The 21,033-nt window shown below is 41.7% G+C and overlaps 3 protein-coding genes across 8 annotated transcripts; 2 read left to right on the top strand and 1 right to left on the bottom strand.

Annotated features, from left to right (window-relative positions):
- The first annotated feature begins 287 nt into the window (after positions 1 to 287).
- anks3 (ankyrin repeat and sterile alpha motif domain containing 3) lies at positions 288 to 6,365 on the top strand. 2 transcript variants are annotated; one of them, XM_039787714.1, is made up of 16 exons: positions 288 to 388; positions 969 to 1,166; positions 1,248 to 1,446; positions 1,944 to 2,065; positions 2,140 to 2,221; positions 2,343 to 2,460; positions 2,582 to 2,731; positions 3,355 to 3,459; positions 3,635 to 3,750; positions 3,844 to 4,008; positions 4,208 to 4,332; positions 4,423 to 4,564; positions 5,069 to 5,342; positions 5,429 to 5,500; positions 5,588 to 5,679; positions 5,752 to 6,365. In XM_039787714.1, the coding sequence occupies exons 2-15, from the start codon at positions 1,000 to 1,002 to the stop codon at positions 5,668 to 5,670; spliced, it is 1,920 nt and encodes a 639-aa protein (XP_039643648.1). In that variant the 5' UTR covers positions 288 to 388; positions 969 to 999; the 3' UTR covers positions 5,671 to 5,679; positions 5,752 to 6,365. The 2 variants fall into 2 exon arrangements, with proteins under 2 accessions (XP_039643648.1, XP_039643649.1); XM_039787715.1 differs by lacking the exon at positions 288 to 388 and having other exon boundaries at positions 1,000 to 1,166; positions 5,754 to 6,365.
- An 81-nt stretch (positions 6,366 to 6,446) lies between these two features.
- On the bottom strand, positions 6,447 to 17,626 carry wdr24 (WD repeat domain 24). Of its 5 annotated transcripts, none has more exons than XM_039787709.1 (12): positions 17,526 to 17,626; positions 16,380 to 16,458; positions 15,627 to 16,111; positions 15,153 to 15,330; positions 14,365 to 15,037; positions 13,150 to 13,262; positions 12,932 to 13,059; positions 12,725 to 12,829; positions 12,262 to 12,599; positions 11,185 to 11,369; positions 10,857 to 11,011; positions 6,447 to 7,056 (listed from the first exon to the last, which is right to left on the bottom strand). In XM_039787709.1, exons 3-12 carry the CDS (start codon positions 16,105 to 16,107, stop codon positions 7,025 to 7,027), a joined length of 2,388 nt encoding a protein of 795 aa, XP_039643643.1. In that variant the 5' UTR covers positions 16,108 to 16,111; positions 16,380 to 16,458; positions 17,526 to 17,626; the 3' UTR covers positions 6,447 to 7,024. The 5 variants fall into 5 exon arrangements, with proteins under 5 accessions (XP_039643643.1, XP_039643645.1, XP_039643644.1 ...); XM_039787711.1 differs by having other exon boundaries at positions 17,531 to 17,618; XM_039787710.1 differs by lacking the exon at positions 17,526 to 17,626 and adding an exon at positions 17,474 to 17,507.
- zgc:112496 (uncharacterized protein LOC541336 homolog) lies at positions 17,567 to 20,978 on the top strand. The gene is made up of 6 exons (XM_039787722.1): positions 17,567 to 17,680; positions 17,813 to 17,962; positions 18,569 to 18,662; positions 18,968 to 19,127; positions 19,386 to 19,538; positions 20,696 to 20,978. The coding sequence occupies exons 2-6, from the start codon at positions 17,838 to 17,840 to the stop codon at positions 20,875 to 20,877; spliced, it is 714 nt and encodes a 237-aa protein (XP_039643656.1). The 5' UTR covers positions 17,567 to 17,680; positions 17,813 to 17,837; the 3' UTR covers positions 20,878 to 20,978.
- The last annotated feature ends 55 nt before the right edge of the window (positions 20,979 to 21,033 follow it).

The raw sequence follows: 21,033 nt of genomic DNA, 5'->3' as shown, positions 1-21,033 counted from the left end.
GAGGCATGAGAAGGTAAAATTATCTAGATTTCTTTTCCAAAGATTTAAAATCCGAAAATAAATAGAAACTGTAACAGATTGTATTTCTTATCCCTGATCTGCTGACTCCTCATATTTTAAAGTGATCCTTTTAGGGGCCCTAACCCCCAGGTTGGGAACCAGTGCCTATAAGATAACATTTACCTACAAACTCAAATATGTCCCCTACAGGTCGATGCAATGAGTTTAAGATAACACTGGCCAGTCATTATTATATTAGTGTGTACGGTATGTGCTCTTGAAAAAGTTTAGCCGGACCTCTCAAACAGGAAAGGGCGGGGCATGGTTCAACACGAGCACAATTTATCGTGACACAAAACCAAAAAGTTTCAGCAAACTAACGTTACCTGTAAGTCTTTAACGTTTGACATTCGGCTGTATTGTGAAATATTAGCTAGCTAGTTCGTTTAGTAAATTACCTTTATTCATAGTGTATTAGGTTGGTGTAAGGAGACGTTCATATCGGGCTAACGTTATCTAACGAAGCTAACATTGAGCTAGCTAAAGAGTGAAGTTGAAAGCAGGAGCTTGTAATAGCGTTGATTGAGATTGAACAAAATGTCCCATTTAGCATGGCAGAATTAGGGGGGCACTGCCTAAAACGTTGGAAGACTGCACCAGGGAAAAATGAAATACCGTTAAATCATGCTGAAACAAGTATGGAGGGATTGCAGAAGTTGTTGCTATCATTTAATAACGATAAAGAGTGGACATTTTCAATTGGGACATGGGAAGCATTTGACAGAGCTTTGCGGAAAAGAGGGAGATACATGTAGAACATATAGCTAGTTCAGAAAATGCAAAATGGGATTAATCAAGTTAAAATGTGAATTTCAATTTTCAGAGGAAAAAAAACAAGTGATGTTCTTTAACAAGAGAAACTCAGGGGATGCAGTAATCGTAAACAGTAATTAAACCTTTGTTTTCAGGTGTGTGGAGGGACGAGTGAAGACGTACAAAATGTCTGAGCTAAGTGACGAAGCCAGTGAATCCGAGCAGCTGGGTGCCAGCCTCTCCCTGTGGCTGGGGGACTCCCTGGTGCGGCCTGAGGAGCTAGACGTCCCTCTGGACCTCCACACCGCCTGCTCCATCGGCCAGTATGATGTGGTGGCAGAGTGCATCCAAAAGTGGGTGCCTAAATAACCATAATAACAACAGTATCACCAGATGTATTTGTATTATCCACAGCATTTGGATCTTTTTTTCAGAGGTGAGGTGGACCTGAATGGCAAGAACATTGGAGGATGGACCCCACTGATGTATGCATCTTACATTGGCCATGACAACATTGCAAATCTCCTACTGGAGGCAGGGGTGAATGTAAATGCTACTACTTCCAAAGGATTAACACCCTTGATGCTGGCAGCAAGCTGTGGGAATGAAAGTATTGCATACTTTCTGCTTCAGGTACAAAATGGCACCATCAGACACCAACAGTTAATGCCATGCTATGTTGGTGTGTTCAGAAATCCAAGCACAACATGTGTTCAGAAAAGTTTTATTTATGAATGCAAAATGACACCATGCAATGACAAAATGACACCATGCAGAGTGATTGGATTGTCTGTTGCTGAAAAGCATTGCATTTATAAAAGGGTCATTAGAAAATCAAACCCAGAAGGCAAACGGTAGAAAACACTGATGTCATAAAGGCCATTTCAACGCAATAGGTTGCTGTACGGCAGGTTACTCTCAAAACCCAGATGTTGGCTTTAAAATTACCAACAAGGATGGTTTAGTTGCCTTAAGTCTATAAACTGTTTTTTTCATGCTAAAATAAAACATTTGACAAAACATACCCACAGTGTTTGTTATTTTCTTGATAAGGTGTTAGATTTATGGTTCTATGTAACACTTTGTTATTCAGAGTATGAAAGGCATTTTTGTTTTTCTTACCCCAAAAGCAAGGTGCTGAGTTGGAGCTAAAGGACTCTCGAGGCTGGACCGCTCTGTTCCACTGCACGAGCACAGGCCACCAGCAGATGGTCAGGTTCCTGCTGGATAACAATGCTGATGCCAATGTCAAGTAAGTGTCTTCATTCATCCCAAAGCCACTGCAACACTTCAAAATTTTAAATTTTTTTTTTCTTTCATCCACAGGGAGCCAGGGTCTGGTTTCACTCCCCTGATGGAGGCTGCTGCTTCTGGACATGAAATCATTGTACAGTACCTGCTTGATCATGTGAGTACGTTACATTTGCACGCCACGGAGGATGAGTGATGATGATGTGACACGAAGAAGGGGCTCATTGTCATTCATTATGAGTTAATTCATTATGATCCTAACTCTGAATAATTTACAGAAAGTTAAAGTAGACGACCGCAACGCCAAAGGAGAGACTGCCCGTGCCCTAGCCATGCTGTACAGCTATACCAAGATCGTCAGTCTCATTGACTCACGTTCTCCAAGGACCAAACCAGGTGCTTGTTGATACAGCTCAACTTCTCATTGTTTATTTATTTTTACAAAATATGTTGTTATCCTTTCTATGCATTTTATTTTGAGATAGATTTTTTTTTTTTTTCTGTTCTAACTCGTCAGGACATTTTGAAGACCTGAGCTCCTCTGAGGACTCGGACAGCGCGCCCCCACGGATAAGGCCAAGCCGAAACCGAGCTAAAGGCGTTAGCATCCATGATGGGCCCCAGGCCATTGCCAAATTTGGAGTAGGAGGCACCAGCAAGCTGTGTGGTAGTGTTGCATAAGATATCCAGTCTGCTAACCTGTATTCATACCAGTCACCTGTATAGTGGCTCCAGTTGTTAAGTCAAATTACACAAAAGTTCCTTAAAAAGGAAATACAAACAGTCTGTGCATTAAGGAGGTTGATTGACACTTACACTACTTTGTGTACAGCGGATAGTTTTTTCCTTGAGTGCTGAAAAACTCAGTTTTGAGATTTCATCACAGAAATAATTACAAGAAAAAAATCAATCACTCAACATGCTGCCATTCATAACTATAGTCATGACTCATGAGTAGGAATGGGCCTGTATGAGATTCTGACGGTATGATAACCTTCAGCAAAAATGTCACGGTATTGCAATTACAGCTCTAAATTTATTATTTTTGAAATGTCTGGGTAAAAAAAAAAAAAAACTTCTCCATTGAACACAATGTATTTTATTTTTAAACACACTGCACACTGGCAGGGAGAGAGATTTCTAAACTGCACTTTCTGTCCTTGTAGACTAGAAATTTGAGTGGTTTGGAAACCATGACTTTTTCAAACCATGGTATACCTTGAAGCCGTTAACCGGCCCATGCCTACTTGTGAGTAGGGTAGAAGTTTAATACTGCTTTTCTCCTCACAGAGCCTCCTGCAGCAACGCCAGGTTACGTGACGAGTGAGGGCATCCGCTACCGTGACGTGACCTCACCCATCAACGAGCTGGACGGCCAGAGCAATAGCAGCAGAGGTGAGAGGCACACGATTACTAGCGTTTTGTGACATCTGGAATTCTTAATGGAAATAGTTACACGTGTCTTTGGAAGAAATGGACCACAAAAAATACTGCAATGTAAGATAAGTAATGTCCTCAGTTACACTGGCAGTCTGCCAAAGCAATTACGTATTTTGTGATACCACCACAGATGACAGTCCATTCTTTGACAATGACATGCCCACCATGAGGAGCAGCAGCAGCAGTAGCGAAGGCCTGCCTCATGTGATTGGCCTCAACTGGGAAGGCTCAGTGGAGAGTAACGAGGTGAAAACAAGAGCACAGCAATCCCACGGATTTAAGGTCAAACACTAGATGTTATTTAGATATCTCTGTGACAGGTGTCCCTTTCACCACCAGGACTCTGACCAGTGCAAAAAGAGCAGCTCTCGCAGAGTAAACAAGGGCCATCACTCAAAAGGCAAGAGTCGCCGTGGAAGCAACGATGCAGCTCACTCCAGCGGTACAGGGAACTGTGGGATGCTCGCACATGCTGGTCTTCCACCCGCCTACACTGGTCCAAAGGCATGTCTACGTTTGCTCACTGTGTGTGTGTGTGTGTGTGTGTGTGTGTGTGTGTGTGTGTGTGTGTGTGTGTGTGTGTGTGTGTTTGTGTGTGTGGTTGTGTGTGTGTGTGTGTGTGTGTGTGTGTGTGTGTGTGTGTGTGTGTGTGTGTCCAGTTTATTCTGGACTGCCTTCGTTCTAAAATCTTCCATTCCTGTAGGATCTGGCAGAGTTCTTGGAACAAATTGGCTTCTCCAAGTATCTTCCCGTACTCGAAGAGCAAGACATTGACCTGCGGATATTTCTCACCCTGACTGAAAACGATCTCAAAGAAATAGGGATCACGTAAGAGACTCTTTCGCATTTACTCCAGCACATACAGTGTTTGTTTTCTCATAGTATGAAATGCTGAATTAATTAATTCTTGCTCTCCAGATTGTTTGGACCCAAGCGTATGATGACCTTGGCTATTGCAAGGTGGCACAGCAGTGCTCGACCACCCAGCGACGCTCTGGAACAGGCTTATGCTGACCAACTTGAAGCTGAGATGCAGGAGATGGCCATTCAGCTACACAAAGTAACTACAGACTCTCACTGGAACTGCCATACACATTTCACATTTCTGAATTTTGGCTTTTTCCCTTTCCTCTGTGTTATATCTTTTTGTGCACGTTATAGGTTTACAAAGTGAAAAGCCCAAAGTCCACCCCAAAGGGACTTACCATCTTCCAGAGAAAACACTGTTCACAAACTGCTCCAAACAGCTCTATTGTAGTCCAGCCTTTACTTCCACCCTCATACTCTGCTTCTGACTGGCTAGCAGTTCTTACCTAGCTACTGCGCATGTGCGACTCCCAACAAAGTGACAGAAGTGCGATGCCTCACTTGGTAGCTTAAACAGAGAGCTCAACACACAGGGTGAAAAGAGGAGCTGCAGCAATGTGCAGTACGACAAAAATTGTTTTGGGAAAATTAAACCACAAACCTATATTCTGGTACAACCTCTAAATACAATTGTGAACCTGAAAATGAGCACAACGGAAAACCTTTTACCCACATTTAACTAACTGTCCATATGTAGCATGTTGAGGAGGCGGAGAGCCTGAAGAGCCAGGTGTCTCAGGAGAAGGAGCTGCGAAACGTGATGGAGGGATGTTTGATGGAAGACAAGATGGCATGGAGGAGGGTCCATGCTGAGCTGGTGGAGAACCACCGGCTGACTCAGGAAATGAGCGCCACACTGGCAAAGTCCAGGGCCTGCAGCACTGAACTGCTCTCCTGTTTCACTACTGATGGGAATAGCAGCTCTTACACTGGCATGGAAGATAAAACAAAAGTGGACAATGGTATTAAAGGTGGGTTGAGCTGTACTGTGCTGGATAACACCTTACATTTTGTGATTTAATTTTAGTAAGAGGTAAGATTTTACTTCTCGTTGCAGCCAGGGAGGGCCTGACGCGCTCCAGTGTTGCAGAGCTACTAAGGAAGCTGGATTCCTATGAAGAAGAACTGGGTAAGATGGTGTAATGCTCAGTGATTCATGTGGTTTTGTGTGGTCAGTGGAGTCTAATGCTGGTGTCTGCTTCTTTCATCGTTCTAGCTGGGACCCTGCAAACTGTGCTTCAGAGTCTGAGGCGACTGAGTGCCCCAGAAAAAGTCTCCGATAGCTGGGAACGGCCTTAACCTTTACAGGTTAGTACTTACCTTTGGATGAATACAAGTGTTAAAACAAGAGAAAATAACTTTAATTTCTTGTATTTTAAGAGGCGGTTTACCAATATTTGACGGAGGGTGATCTAACCACCCTTAACAATCTCACTGAAATGAGAGAAGGCCAAGGACAAGGCCAGCCCTGCCGGACCAGAGCGGCTCGGGGAGCGAATCAGCGGACCTGCTGTTTCTCCGGGATTGGCCGATGGACCAGAGCACGCCAGATGTGGACAAGGCCAATGGTGACGGCAGCTAGTGCAGGGAAACGACAAACAAGCAGGAAGGGTACTTGACCCTCACACACTTGTGCTGGTGTGTACTGGACTCCAGTAGTTGGGATGAGGCGGGACTAATCACAGATCAGAGGCTAGAGAATACTGTGAAATGTTTCTAAAAAAAACTGTACGCTCTTCCTATATGAAATGTGGTTTAAATGATGGTCATGCCACAAGCCGAAGAGGTACATTTTTCAAAATGAGTCTGGTAGTCAATAAGTAGTTAAATGGTGTTATTCCTGTTATTTGTATGCTTTTGTTGAGTGTTATAATGTCCTGCTGAATGAATTTTAAAGAGAAACTTGTGAAAGTCAGTTAATCATTAACAATACATTATGTTTAGGGCTGTACCAAATACACTGCTCAAAAAATAAAGGGAACACTTAAACAACACATCCTAGATCTGAATGAATTAAATAATCTTATTAAATACCTTTTTCTTTACATAGTTGAATGTGCGGACAACAAAATCACACAAAAATTATCAATGGAAATCAAATTTATCAACCCATGGAGGTCTGGATTTGGAGTCACACTCAAAATTAAAGTGGAAAACCACACTACAGGCTGATCCAAATTTGATGTAATGTCCTTAACCCTTGTGTTGTCCTTTGGGTCCCAGTGACCCGAAGGACAACACAAGGATTATGTACTTCCGTTTACTTTGTTGAGAATTGCTCTCTAAACCCTGTTTCTTGTAAAGTAAGTAAAGTTTATTTCTAGAACACAGATCTAGACACAGTTTAAGCTGACCAAAATGCTGTACAAACAAGAACTAAGGCGGATGGTTTCCTGAGGGATCTCCTCCTATACCTGGACCCAAGCATCTGCCAACTCCTGGACAGTCTGTGGTGCAACGTGGCATTGGTGGATGGAGCGAGACATGATGTCCCAGATGTGCTCAATTGGATTCAGGTCTGGGGAACGGGCGGGCCAGTCCATAGCATCAATGCCTTCCTCTTGCAGGAACTGCTGACATACTCCAGCTGCATGAGGTCCAGCATTGTCTTGCATTAGGAGGAACCCAGGGCCAACCGCACCAGCATATGGTCTCACAAGGGGTCTGAGGATCTCATCTCGGTACCTAATGGCAGTCAGTAGTTCAAAGCTTTGTTTGTAACGTTGACATTCAAATTCTAAATCAACATTTCTAATGCTGTGCCATTTTTTTCTTCTTTTGTTTTTGCAAATCTATTCTTTGTTTTGGTATTTCTGCACAGTTGAAGACAAAGATTAGGCTACACTATTATTATTAGTGTTCTAGTATTTGTAGAATTAGATTCCAGTGGTGGCTGCGTAGGATTGTTTCAGACTTCTGTGTTCCAAACATTCACAATAACTCCAGAGCGCTGTTAATTCCAAAAGTCAAAATTTATTGAAGGAAAAAAAAGAAAAAAAAAAAGGATGTAATAATTTCCATAAATTCACAATGTTTTTATTAAAATGAAATATTCTGCTTCAATCCATATTTGTTGGTGTTTAACCTTTTTAAAAAACAAATGTTCACTGCTGTCAAAATTGCTTTCCCACTTGCTGCACACAAAAGGAGGAACGCACCTGTATTAACGGGGCTGTCTAGCACCATAGATTACATACATATAACCAAATTGAGGATTTTGTTCGGGGATTTTTTTTTTTTTTTTTTTAAGGGTGATCACGTCATAAAATATGACGACAGACATTTAAAGCTTAATTCAAAAACTTCAATAGAAGCTTTGGATAAATCATTCATTGACTTCACTGTGTAGCTTCCTAAATGAGATTGTTCTTAAACTGAAATTCTCAAAATGATGCAAAATGATCGAAGATTGTCTTTCTTACGAAGATGTGCTGCTCCCAACATCTGATTACACCCTTAAAAGCATTTAAATAAAAAAAAAATTGTCTGTTGCATATGAATTAACGAGTGGTTGTGCAAACATTGTGGACAAAATAATCCATACAGTAAACAGAAAAAATAATATAGAAATACCCACCAGCAGCATAGTCCTTTTTAGGAGAAATTCCATGATCAGTTGTAGAGAACATTTCTGAGGTCAAGCAGTAAAATGTAGTCTACACAGCACTTACATTTGGAATCCTGTTAAATTTTCTCAAATCTTTTTAAAAAGCAGCAGACAACTGCAAAACGATTTGTGACTTAATGCCGATTTGTGGTGCCGAGGTGAATTCACAATGCATGACATTTGTGCTCAGGTAGACTTGTGCATCATAAAATATTTCACACTTTGTCAGGGGTTTCTTTTTTACTTCTTATAAAACCTTTACATTTATGTTGCTCATGGGGGGCTCTGCATTAGACTTCAGCAGATGTGTTGAATATATTGGGAAATTTACAAATTATTATATTGTTGGTCTCTAACAAACACTTAACATATTGTCTGGGCACGTATTTATCAAGCCTCTAAGAATTACTCACAAGAACACTGCTAAGAATTGAATTAAAAAAATTGAGTAAAAAAAGTTATCAAGCATCTGTCGTAATTTAAGTGAAGTGTAGGACTATATGTTAAGCGTCAGTCTTAGAGATAATCTCGACACTTTGCTGTGCCACAAACAGGATTTTGGATGACGACATAGGCATGGACCAATCACTGAATATATTTCCTTATTTAAGAATATTCTCAGATAAATTCACATTCAATGGTGAAATTCCTAAGAGAAGTTTATGTTCACACATTTGATGATAAAGAATTCTCAACAGAGTACAATGTGATAGACACATTTTTGAAATGAAAGATAAACACGTTTTCCACGATGTCTTAATTACAAATTTTAAACCGGTGTGCTGTTAAATGCACTACAGATTGTAGGTGGTACCAGAGGAGCCGGCTTCATATAGTTCTACTGGAACATAGGGTCAGTTTCAGCAAATATGACAGAAAGTTAATTTTATAAGTCTTACCTACTGCATCTTTAAGTTTGAAAGTAGAAGTAAATGTCATGAATTCTCAGCACTTGAGAGTAAAATGGCACTTTGAGAAGCTTGATAAATAACAGGCCCTGGTCTTCACTTCTGGACTTATTGTACAGATGTCTCTATGTCTCCAGCATGTCTAGTCTGACTTGAACGATGTGGTTAATATTTCATTTGCTAAAACTACCGGGCAGTTCTATGCAGACAGAGCCTCGTGGGTCAGGGATTCCCCTGATTGTCGGGATGCCCTCATAAGGAGTACATCTGAAAATCCTCTATTGTGCCCGGGAACTTGGCAGTAAATCGAGGTGTGACAGTTGCTGCCCAGTTAACAACCTTGGCACTACATGGATGTTGGCTGAGTTTTGCTTGAGCGGCTGATCCAAACGCACCAGCCTCAAGCCTGCAGGTTTTTAAATTAGCACAGACCCAGTCCACTTCATACATCACTGCTTTGGCCCTCATGATTGACAGGACAACTGTAGAGTTGTTAATGTGAAAGATGGGACACTATTAAAGGTGATGATTACTGTACCAGTGATATGTTAAGCCGTCATAAAAAAGGGTGACAGACAGGAGAGGAAGACCATCACTTGTGATGGTGAGCAGCGTCCAGAATGTAAATGTGCCCAAATAAACAGTGTTGAGAGTTGAGACTGGACTGATGAAATATTCTTCATCTCTCAGAGATAATTTACTCATGTCATGAGGTTCTGCCAGTAAAACTGACAACTATAATGTAAAATCCTCCAACCAGTTGCAATCAGGCTACACATTACTGGAAGGATACTGACATTAACAGTCTAATTCCACCCAAGACAAAGCTGTCGTGTTGAGCTTTATCTAGACAGAAGTCGTCTCTGTTTGCTTCCACACTTATCTGTTGTGAATCTCACCCGTAGTGAGTTATACAAACTATGACAAGCAACACACTGAGCAGCACACTTTGTGTCTAGCTGGTAGACTTGAGGCTGGAGACATTTGGCGGGTGGCCAGTTGGGATTTCTAGGCCCAAGAGAGTAAAGTGTGGCTGGGAAAAATGAATAAGTGGTTGTTCTTTCCTCTCACTAAGGTGCCCTTGAGCAAGACTTTGTATCCTGACTACTCCACTGGAACTGCTCAGCACACAAGGGTAGACGACTAGATGTAACTGGGCAGCTGCCAGGTGTGAAAGTGTGCAGCCGACAGAATATGAAGCTTAGTGGAAGTTCAAATGACCTGGATTCAGTCTACATTCAATGTGATTCATCAGAAAAGCTGAAGCTATTCTCTGTTAAATGTAGTTGACAAAACAGACTTCACTGGTCCAGAACAACTTCAAGTGTATTGCTTTAATGTATTGTTGGAATAGAGAGCTATTTCTTGTATAAATTAATTAAACATTATCTACAGTCCTTCAAAATAAGATGTAGCATTATGTACAAACATTAACAATCCACCTCAGATGAACAGAACGCTTGCTGTACAGCCTTCAGGATTTAATGAGGGGTTTAAAAACAATGTAAAATGCACCAAGTGTGAATCAACAAAAAAAAATATTGTTATATCTATCATAACATCTGCTTATATACAATTTCACCAATTCAAATATGAATGCGTTTGCTCTTGAATGGCTGTCCAGGAGAGCACATATAAACCTCTTCCTCCTATAGACAGTAAATGAGACTTTTGGCTAATCTTAGTTCAAACACACACACACACACAAACACACACACACACACAAACACACAGAGAGCCATCCTTCTTTCCACAGTGAGAAAAGGATCCAGGCCCACGTGGAGGAGTGAGTGCGAGAGTGTGTGTGTGTGTGTGTGTGTGTGTGTGTGTGCGAGAGTGTGTGTGTGTGTGTGTGTGTGTGTGTGTGTGTGTGTGTGTGTGTGTGTGTGTGTTCTAGGCCGGTTGAGAATTGATTCCCTCAGAGCAGCAGCTGTGTGAACAGTGGTTGTGATGGGCTCAGGTGTACTCACACAGGTGGCCGCAGCCAGCAGGGCAGTGGGCGCTGCTCTTGAGCCAGTTCATTATGTGCTCCAGATGTCCACCATGGCTGCAGCCCTGACACCACACAAACAGTCCCTTCACCACATGGTGGCACACTGCACACACACTTGCACACTGGTGGCACCTAGAGGAGTGACGCAGGGCATTTGTCAGAATTAAATAAATACCAAGTGTACTGTATAGAAATTGCATTTAAGACAACAGAAGAAGCAGTAAACATTTGTTGCTGGTGTAGGAAGTTACTGGTCCCAACAAAGGAATGGCCCAGTAACCAACCCCCCATAAAACGGTTCATACCTGTCACAAATCCAGCCCTTGTTGCTCATTGGCCGCTTGCAGTTGCTGCAGTTGATATGAAGTGTTGTAGATGCCTGGTTCAGGCAGGTTATGGCGCTGCACGTACTCAACTTGATGACCTCATTGGACACGTTCCACAACTCGAATCGCTGCAGCAGGTCTATGTAGGACATGTACCAGTGCTCCTGAAATGGAACAACAACAACTGATTCAGGGTTTAGGTTTTCTTAACTGCCACGTCGTAATTGAATTTTAAGACTTGGGTGTTTTAGTAGTGATCACCTAAGCCATTTACAATCATACATCAGGCCTTAAGAATCCCTAAACTTTGCTGGATTTTTCCATTTCACATGAATGATTTGCAATGGATTTTTCTGTGCAAATACATTAAACCTTAATGTTTGTTCAGAGAACTATCCTGACTTCATATATTTAAACTGCAGGGTTGGTCACTATTTCCAATAAACACTTTTAAAAAAATATATTGTTTGCACCCCAATAGCAATAAATAACGTATGGGCTCTGAAAAAGGAGCGGAAAAAAAGATCCGTCATCTGTAGCTGCTGTAATCTTGTAAAAATGCCCACCAATTACTGCCTCGCAGTCCGCTTGGAAGGAACCAATGAAATGCCTCCAAGACCCGCTGCGCGTACTCTACCCCTCCAGTGTACAAGCCTGAGATAAATGTGCGTCGGCGCCGCAGTGCTACCAGTAGTTTTAAACACCGTTTATTATAATATTAGGTGTTTTCTCACCAGTAAATGAGACATGAAGTAAAATTGCGGTCTTTTCTCTGCTCTGCTCTGAAGCAGCGGTGCTCATGCACCTCTGTGTGTGGGTCAGAGGCCGAGGGCATGGGGAAGGGTTAGAATCCCGAGGAGATGCTACTTTCAAATCGTGCTATCTTTTCAACATTAAGATTAGCTTGAAGTCAGTGAGTCATTCTTTTGAGCACAAGTTTTTTTTTTTTTTTTTTACCTGAAGAAACTTTTTCATTAATGCCTTTGCCAACAAAACAACTCTTAAGTTCTAGTCCATTACATTTTTGATGAATTCTTTACAACACTACTCTCTAACCTGGGTGAGGTCATCGATCTCTTTGCGGATCCGGTCCCCCAAGACGATAAGCACAGACACGGCCATCTGCACGTCGCCTTGCTCGGCGTAATAGGTTAGCATTTCCCGAACAATGGGACAGAAGAAGCTGGCGGGTAAATGTGGGCTGAACAGTGGCTGGGAAATGGAGATGAGCGAGAAGGACTCGATGGGTGTCAGACAAGTGACTTCGGCCTCGTTGCCGCTGACGTGCGGGGAGTCGGCCTTGTCCTGCTGAAGGTGCTCTGGAGCAGAAGGGTTATCTATGATCTCGTGGCGCAGCTGGAAGGCCTCCTGGGGCAGCGTGTACTCCTGCTCTTCTGTTGTGACAAAAGGAGCAGAGATAATATTAGACAAAAAAGCGCTGAGCATGGAGGTAGCTATAAATAGCAGTCACTTACGTAAGCAACTCTTTAGTTCCCTCAGAGATGGGACTGTGACTGACCTGCTTGGTTGTCATTCTCCATAGAGTAGAGGTCATCGTCATCTAACTCAGCATCACAGAACATATACTCAGCCTGGCCCTCGCTTCCCTCGGTCTCCTCATTTTCTGAAGGGAAATCGAATGAATGGCTTATTTAGTTTTGACTAAAATACAAAAAACACAAGGACAAACAGATAAGGCTCTAAGAAATTTAATGGCCATCCTCACCTTCATTATTATTGCTGGCGTGCGAGTTTCCAGGCTCCAGGTGGATGTTGTCCTGCCTGCTCTCACCTTTACTGCGCTCCAGTCTGCTCTCTGTGCCCATCCCTGAACTCATTTCCTTCATGTTGAAACTGAAAGCATAATGCACATCAGCATTAGATGATAATGGGCATTACTGGTTATTACTGTTTTTGTAATGGCACACTAAAACACTTATTTACCTGTTCATTAAAGGCAAGGTGCCCAGTTTACTGAGGTTGTGGTTTAGACCGGGCGTTGTGAGGTTTGCTGGGTCAGAGAACATGATTCTCAACATGGTCCATGTTGTGGAAACCTTTGTATTATAGAAAAAAAAGATTGGTTATTCAATAAACATGCCAAACACAATTACTTGATAACACATTACTATTGAAAGTAATGTGTTAAGTGACAATTTAATCACATTTCTTTTTCCTAAAGTCATTACTTGCACTATTTATGTTGATAATGTGGGCTTAAAAGGTCCAGTGTTTAACGTGTTTAGTTGTTCATTATCAAAATCTGTGTTGCCCGTTCACAAACTTGTCCTTTTTCATGAATATTTATCTCCACCATCAATTCCAAGTATTCCTTTTGGCTTGAAATTTTACATTTGAACTGGGTTAGACGCTTCATATTCATGCGCCATCTTGAAATAAGTTAGCCGGTAAGGAACAAACAGGACATACTGCTCCGCCTTTCGCATTTTCGCTGCTAATGCTGCTAATGGGTATCGTCGCTTCCCGGCCCCGGCAAGTTTGAAGAAGGAAACATGGAGGACCACACTTATTCAAAATCAAAATTTCAGGAACAGGAGTCTTCTTCTTCGCCCAGAAAAAGAAAAAAGGATATTGAAAAGAACAAGAGACTGGCTTTTTGAAGCGTGAAGGCTACCGTAGCTGTAATACGTACTTTGAACTGCGTGGTGCGAGAGAGTTGATTGCGATATATGACCTCAACGCTAGATGGGAGAAATTCCTACACATTGGACCTTTAAGGCTACTAGTTTATTGACTCAATTAATTCAAATAACCCTGACACGGTCATTGCTGGGTCTAGTGCAAATGTGACAACCAGTTTAGAGGAGAAATTATGTTTGGCCAGACAAAACTATACATTTTAAGATATCACCATGGGCTCTGGGGACTTATGATGGGCATTGTTTATGATTTATTGACACTTTCGACCAAATGATTATCAAGAAAGTAGTCTGAAAATAACTGTTAGTTGCCGCCCTAGTGCAGTTACTTACTTTTTCAAGAGAGTAATTAAAAATGTGTTACTTAAACAAGTAATACTTCTATCAATTTTTTTTTAAATCATAATCTGTCAAGGTTCCATTTAAATTGACAACATCAAAACCTAAGTGGATTATTTGTAGTACAGTACAGATTTGTTACTGTATTAATTTGTCTGACCTGAGGTCTTTTGAGCTCCTGCGCCACCTTGGCATTGTGATCACACAGCTCGGCAAATGGCTTCCCACAGAGGAGGTAGAGTTGTGCTGTCTTGACAAACCAGTCCATGCGGTTACTGTCCAAGTCTGTCTCAAAGACGCTAAGGGCACTGGACACATGGGCAAACTGTTCAGTCGGGTCGGGCTTCTTGAAGAAAAAAATGGGGTAGCGCCGGTCGCCTCCAGGGTAAGGCTTTCTGTTGGCGTCGCTGCTGATCAGACTCTCCTTGGCTGCAAAGGCCAAGTCACCAAAGAGTCCAAAGCACAGACCCTCGGGGTTGGCCTTGTCCACGGGACGAGTGGCGTCCTTGAACATGTGTTGGTAAAGTGTGCTGTCCTTAGAGCCAGAGAGCAGAAAATGAGGGTCATGCTGGTGGCGCCACACAATACCAGTGGTCACATCCTTGTGTTCCTCAAATGTGGCGAAGGGAATGAAAGGTCTGCGGACATCCCACACATAGATGTTGTGATCCACCATCATGGAACAGGTGGCTAAATGAAACTTCCTCTCAGGCCGCCACTTGACCCGTGCCACTGAGGCGATCGTCTGGACACAATAGATCTCCTTGGCCCGGTTGGTGGTCATGTCCCACACTTTCACCATCTTGTCCCGGCCCCCAGTGGCCAACCATCCCCTGAAATGGAAATAAAAAGAGAACTCCATTAACGGATGACAATAATAAAAACCCACTACTGAAGCACTACTAATCACAAGTGGCATACAGTATGACCCAAGTCACTTTCTTTTACCTGTCATCAGGGTGCCAGTCGCAGCAGAACACAGGGCCAGTATGGGCAGTGAACATCCGCTCATAGCGATCCGGCCGTCTGATGTCCCACAGCTGGACGTTGCCATTCTCAAAGGATGCAGCAAATGTGAAATAATCCTTCATGCTGAACTGGACGTCCCTTACACTCTCTGACTGACCTGGAAGAAAGGGAGTGGGGGAAAAAGCAACCGGGATATTAAGTGGTATGAACCACAGATATAGTTTGCTTCCTAATTTCTAACAGTAAAAACAGTACTTCTGCTCCAACAAATTAGGGATTTCCTTTCTTTTCCTCTAACATATTAATCTCAGAAAACTGTAAAAAAAATTTTTAAAAAAGTTCCAATGTCCCAAAGAATTTCAGTTAACCACATTGTAAAGACACAATAAAATAAAGTTTGTCATGCAAAACACTTAGCAGTTGTAATCTAATACTTATCAAAAAATATTCTACCTGAGAAAGTGCTGACAGACTCCTTTTTGCGCAGGTCAAAGCACTTCATGAAGCCATCCTGCGAGCCACTTAGCAGCATATAAACCTCTGTGGGATGGAAGCACACCTTGTTGACAGTGCGTTTGTGCTCAGTAAACAGCTGGTCCTGCTTGTTACGAGAGGGTTTTCCCAAGTTCCAGGTGACCACTGCCCCATTGGTAGCAGCCGTGGCCAGCAGGTTCTCCTCCATCTGGTGCCACATGACATCCGCACAGCTGAAGTTGAGAGAGGGTTTGCGGCCCACGCGTAGATTCAGCTTCTCCACAAACTGCTCCTCCTCCAGTGTGTAGATCTTAAAGATGTTGCGGCCAGCTACCACCACCTGCGTGGCGTCACGGCACACACTGATGGCGTTTGCAGGAGCGTCCAAGTGGCAGAACATAGTTCGGCCACTGATGGCACTGCTGCCGAGGGCTGTGGTAACCCGGGACATCTTCTCCATGTTCCTAGTGCAGGCAACAGTGATTGTATTTGAGCTCAGAGACAAGACGCAAAATCAAATTAATTAGCTACCTTTACTTTAACAACAATGCTTTAAAATAAATAAATCTGAGTTTTGGGAAGTTATCAAAGCAGATCCAAAATCCACCAGAAGGTGGCACCATAACATGTTAGAATACAGTACTTGGTGTAGAGGCCAGGGTAGGTGGCAGTATATGTACAACATTTATGTGTTTCTTAAATTTTTGACAATGAAACTGCTGCGGTACTTACTTTTTGAAGAACTGCCAGCCTTGTCAATGTCTGCAGCAGCTCAGAGTCCTCTTCATGTGCTCCCATGAGAGCCAACTTACTAGTGAGAGATTGGCATGTGAACAACACTTCAATATATTATCTGGGTTTAAAGTTAGGACAGATATGTTATGTCTATCACAAACACAAATTTAAAATATCCGATCAAAAATGATCTGTACATTTTGTACAGATCATACATTATGTACATTTTTGTCACAAATACATTGAAGATAAGACAAACTGATACTTATGTTGAATGGACTAAATTTAAACATTGGCATAGTTAATCACATCAATTGAGGAACTTGTATTCACTATGCAAGCATATACAAATATGTCAAACTATTCTCTGTATTTACTAAATAAAACTAGAATATACATGTAACACAATGAAGTGGGAAATATTTAGCTACATACAGACACATGTATCATATCAGGATAAACCCCTTATGGTGTAATCATCCGTTAATATAATACATCCATGGGGCCCACTCAAAAAAATGCATATAATGGCTGACAGTCACCTCTTGGCTAACAGACTATTATTATAAGTTTTAAATGCTGTAAGATGTCCATTCTGTTTTTTTTATATGTCTCGTCTGCCTACGGCATTGAAATTCTGCCTCACCTTCTACCTCTTGCTGGTAATGCTGTAAAGCGGTTTTGTGCTTACGTGAAGTGTGATGGGGTGAAAGACAAAAACGAGCAATCCCAACATGTGCATTGACTCTATCAACATTGACTAGCTACTAATACCACTGTCCATTACCTAATGTTACACCATTAATTTTGTATTTTGCTAGTGGTTCACTTTCCTCCAAAATATGGTTAAATTAGAGTACACCGTTCAGCTCCTACGTGGTGTGCACTTGTCTGCGGGTGTGTTGGCTACAAATAGCTAAACTCGCAGTCCAGTGTACTTTCACCATAAACATGACTGGAATGTGATGCTAATGCTAGCTGGCTAACCTAGCTACCTAGCACTTTTGCAAAGACGAGACGCGCACGACACAAGCATGTATATTTTACAAGTATGTCGGACAATTAAAGAAATAACAAAACATGCAACCTACTGAGTGCCAGTGTCTATGCAAATTCAGTAACAAAGTAATTTAGGGGACAAACCTTACTGAAACTGTTGCTCACTGCTTGCGGCAGGAAATAGTATTTTGCTCTACATCTCGCGGGAACTCCGTATGTCATGACGGAAGCAGCGTGACTACTACAACTCATTCAGGAATTTACTGGAGATTATCGGCCTCTTTTTGTTGTGTCCTAAGGTAAACGCATTATTTATCGAATCAAAGCATAGGAGGTTAAGGTGTGAAAATAATAAAATGCACAATGATGTAGTCCATTTCTGTAGAATAGAGGTTTTACAAAACAGTCAGATTATATTTGTCTGTTTGCAGGTGATAGTGTGAGCTCTCTGCTGCCATGAGTACTCTGTTTGCCTGTGAGGACCCAGCCACATGGAGGGGCGTATATGGGAAATACTGGGATGTAGTGGAGGCCAAGGCCAAAGGCAAGAAACCTGGAAAGCTGCTAAACCTCGACAAGTGGTAAACCCTTTTCCCTCACAGCAGCAGTTACAAAACCACCCTCAGTTTCACTGTATAAGAAAGAGATGTGGCAACATTTCACACTGTGTAGAAAATCTGCTGGCTTTCAGTATGTTATATAATTGATTTATCTTTGAGACATTCAAAATACACATCTTGATTTAAGAAGTTAATTATTGACCTTGGAAAAAGCAATTTGACAAAACAGTCCCAAGTCGACTCAAGGTCCACTTTTTCTGGGGCTTTCAACTGTATCACAGTGACTTCATCATCAGAGAGCATTTGCTTGCTTGTCATGGAATTGGTTCTGTTGACATTTTAGCTTATTATCTGTATGATTTAATTACAGTACTTCCATTACAGTACTTCTCATCCATGTTTGCTTAAGTTATCTCCATGACAACTTAGAAAACTCCCTCTGTTGACAAAGGCCACATGATGAAGTTGAAAGATCTGGAAAAAGCCTGTGAGTGGACCTTTGAGGTGGGATTGTTTTGTCAAATCTCTTTGTTCACAGCCTCGTTTTTATGAATGTAACTATACAAAAGTGTTTTTATGGTTTTATGGCATGAAATAAATTCCTAACCTGTGTGTATCTGTGGACAGGTACCAAGAGGAGCTGCCTACACTCATTTCAAGTCGACCTGACAGACATGTCACTCAGTCGGAGCTGGTGAAACTGATGGAGTGGAAGCTTACTGTAAGGGACTTTAACACATCCACAACAAAAGATTTTGTTAGTAAATACTCCTTCAAAAAAATAGTATAGCAGGGCGCCTGGTTAGCACATCTGGTAGAGCGGGCGCCCATATATAGAGGTATGCTCTATGCTGCATGTCATTACCCCTCTCTCTCCCCTTTCAAGTCTAAACTGTCCTATAGAAATAAAGGCCTAAAATGCCCGAAAAATATTCTTTAAAAAAAACAAAAACATATAGTATAGCTACAAAGAGGCATTGGCAGGCTAAGTGCATCAGCTGTGTCCTTGCGTGGCCCCATGTGCAGAGAGGGAAGTTCAGGCCGAGGCTGCAGCAGCTGGTGGCTTCCAACAGTGAGGACATTGTGGAGAAATGTTCCAGAAAGGCCTTCAGCCTCATACCTGATGTGCAGGCAGCTATCGCAGAGCTCAGCTCCCTAAAAGGAGTCGGCCCAGCCACCGCTTCAGGTAAGCATGATTCCATTCGGTTTCTGAAGACAGTGTATCGAATCTGCTTTCAGCAGATGGATAAAAGCATACTGATAAAACATCTCTGGGATCCTCTTAAAGCACAAAGTGAAAGCCTTTTTAGCAAGTGTACAGAAGGATAGTCCTAACACTGGTGGACTGAGCGGCTGGGACTCCCTGCTCTCTGTTTAAGTAGTTTGTATTCTCCTCATGGCTACATTCAGCTTGGCTTGGTTCTGACTGTCCATTTTGTTCCAGCTGTGTTGGCGGCAGGAGCTCCAGAACAGGCTGCATTCATGTCAGATGAAGCCATGGAGAGTGTACCAGGACTAAAGCCCATCCAATACACAGCCAAGCACTACACTCTCTACCTGGGCAAAATGATCGAGTGCACTGAAAAACTAAACAAAGGTGAGCTAATGACGGGGACAAAAGGCCGCTGGGCACATCTGTATTCCGTGTCGTCAATATAGCACACAAAATGCGATACTACTACTAAATAAATACTACTGTTAGTTTATAAAGCACTTGCTTACTGTGTCCAGGGTTAAAACAAAACTCTGTTCTTTTAAATCAAGGCTTAAAACTTATCTGTTTGCCACTGCCTTTTATGGGATTACAACTTTTACAGTGCCTATTTAAAGTGGAGGATTTCATGTTTTATTGTTGATCAACATTGAATCAAAGAAAATTTAATGTGGCTTTTTTACCCTTTTCAATAGAAAAAAACCTTTATGTATTTTATATTTAATTGTTAGATCATTCTGATAAAAGAAAGATTTTTGTTGATCACTGTCAAAAAAGCCAAATGAACCTCAAATTAAAAAAATATATATACTGTGTGTGTGTGTGTGTGTGTGTGTGTGTGTGTGTATATATACATACATACATACATACTACAGGCCAAAAGTTTGGACACACCTTCTCATTCAATGTGTTTGTTTATTTTCATGACTATTTACATTGTAGATTCTCACTAAAGGCATCAAAACTATGAATGAACACATATGGAATTATGTACTAAAAAGTGTAAAATAACTGAAAACATGTCTTATATTTTAGATTCCTCAAAGTAGCCACCCTTTGCTTTTTTGATAACTCTGCAAACCCTGGCTACTTTGAAGAATCTAAAATATAAAACATGTTTTCAGTTATTTTTTTGTTAAGTACATAATTCCATATGTGTTCATTCATAGTTTTGATGCCTTCAGTGAGAATCTACAATGTAACGAGTCATGAAAATAAAAGGAAATGCATTGAATGAGAAGGTGTGTCCAAACTTTTGGCCTGTAGTGTGTGTGTGTGTGTGTGTGTGTGTGTGTGTGTGTGTGTGTGTGTGTGTGTATACTCTTAAAGCTGCACTTTCATATGGCTCTTTGTAGTTTTGCTTATTTAAAGCTAATGTATTTGCACTTACTACTTGTTGTCTGGAGTTTGCACCTTCAAGGTTGAAAGCACTTAATTGGAAGTCGCTTTGGATAAAAGCGTCCGCTAAATGACATGACATGTAATGTAATGTAATGAAATCTACTTTGATTCTGATGCCTGGCCTCCCCTCTCTTCCCCAGTGGATCCCCAGCAGGACTGGACGCCCCACAGGCTGGAGCTGTGTTTGTGGGCGCTGACCACAGCCAAACAGCAGCAGCTCCCATTTCTAAAGGATGTTGATGTGAAAGCCAGCAGTGTGGCGGAGAAAAAGTCAGACGCCGACACTAACCAGAGACCAGCGAAGAAGCTCAAAACAAGATAAAAATTATTGCACAGTATTTTTTTTCCATTAAACTGGCTTTAATATTTGTTAGATTTTTTTTTTGTATTTTCCAGAATAATAAAGCCTTTATATCAAATAGAGTACATTGATTATTTCTTTTTTTTTTTGGCGTGGTATCATGTAGTTTAGTCATAC

Source organism: Perca fluviatilis, chromosome 21 (genome assembly GCF_010015445.1).
Source record: "Perca fluviatilis chromosome 21, GENO_Pfluv_1.0, whole genome shotgun sequence".
NCBI lineage: Eukaryota > Metazoa > Chordata > Actinopteri > Perciformes > Percidae > Perca > Perca fluviatilis.
Note: the sequence above shows the minus strand (reverse complement) of the source record. Positions and strands in the feature narration are given on the sequence as shown.

Bases quoted from the DNA above. Each gene is read 5' to 3' on its own strand.
- zgc:112496 (XM_039787722.1), top strand. From the start codon at position 17,838: ATGAGTACTCTGTTTGCCTGTGAGGACCCAGCCACATGGAGGGGCGTA. The intron at 17,963-18,568 runs GTAAACCCTTTT...ATCTGTGGACAG, and splicing joins CTGCTAAACCTCGACAAGTG to GTACCAAGAGGAGCTGCCTA. The intron at 19,539-20,695 runs GTGAGCTAATGA...TCTCTTCCCCAG, and splicing joins CACTGAAAAACTAAACAAAG to TGGATCCCCAGCAGGACTGG.
- wdr24 (XM_039787709.1), bottom strand. From the start codon at position 16,107: ATGGAGAAGATGTCCCGGGTTACCACAGCCCTCGGCAGCAGTGCCATC. The intron at 13,263-14,364 runs GTCAGACAAATT...TATAATACAAAG, and splicing joins AGGAGCTCAAAAGACCTCAG to GTTTCCACAACATGGACCAT. The intron at 12,600-12,724 runs GTCAGTCACAGT...TTGTCACAACAG, and splicing joins GGAGAATGACAACCAAGCAG to AAGAGCAGGAGTACACGCTG.
- anks3 (XM_039787714.1), top strand. From the start codon at position 1,000: ATGTCTGAGCTAAGTGACGAAGCCAGTGAATCCGAGCAGCTGGGTGCC. The intron at 2,461-2,581 runs GTGCTTGTTGAT...CTAACTCGTCAG, and splicing joins TTCTCCAAGGACCAAACCAG to GACATTTTGAAGACCTGAGC. The intron at 4,009-4,207 runs GCATGTCTACGT...CCATTCCTGTAG, and splicing joins CCGCCTACACTGGTCCAAAG to GATCTGGCAGAGTTCTTGGA.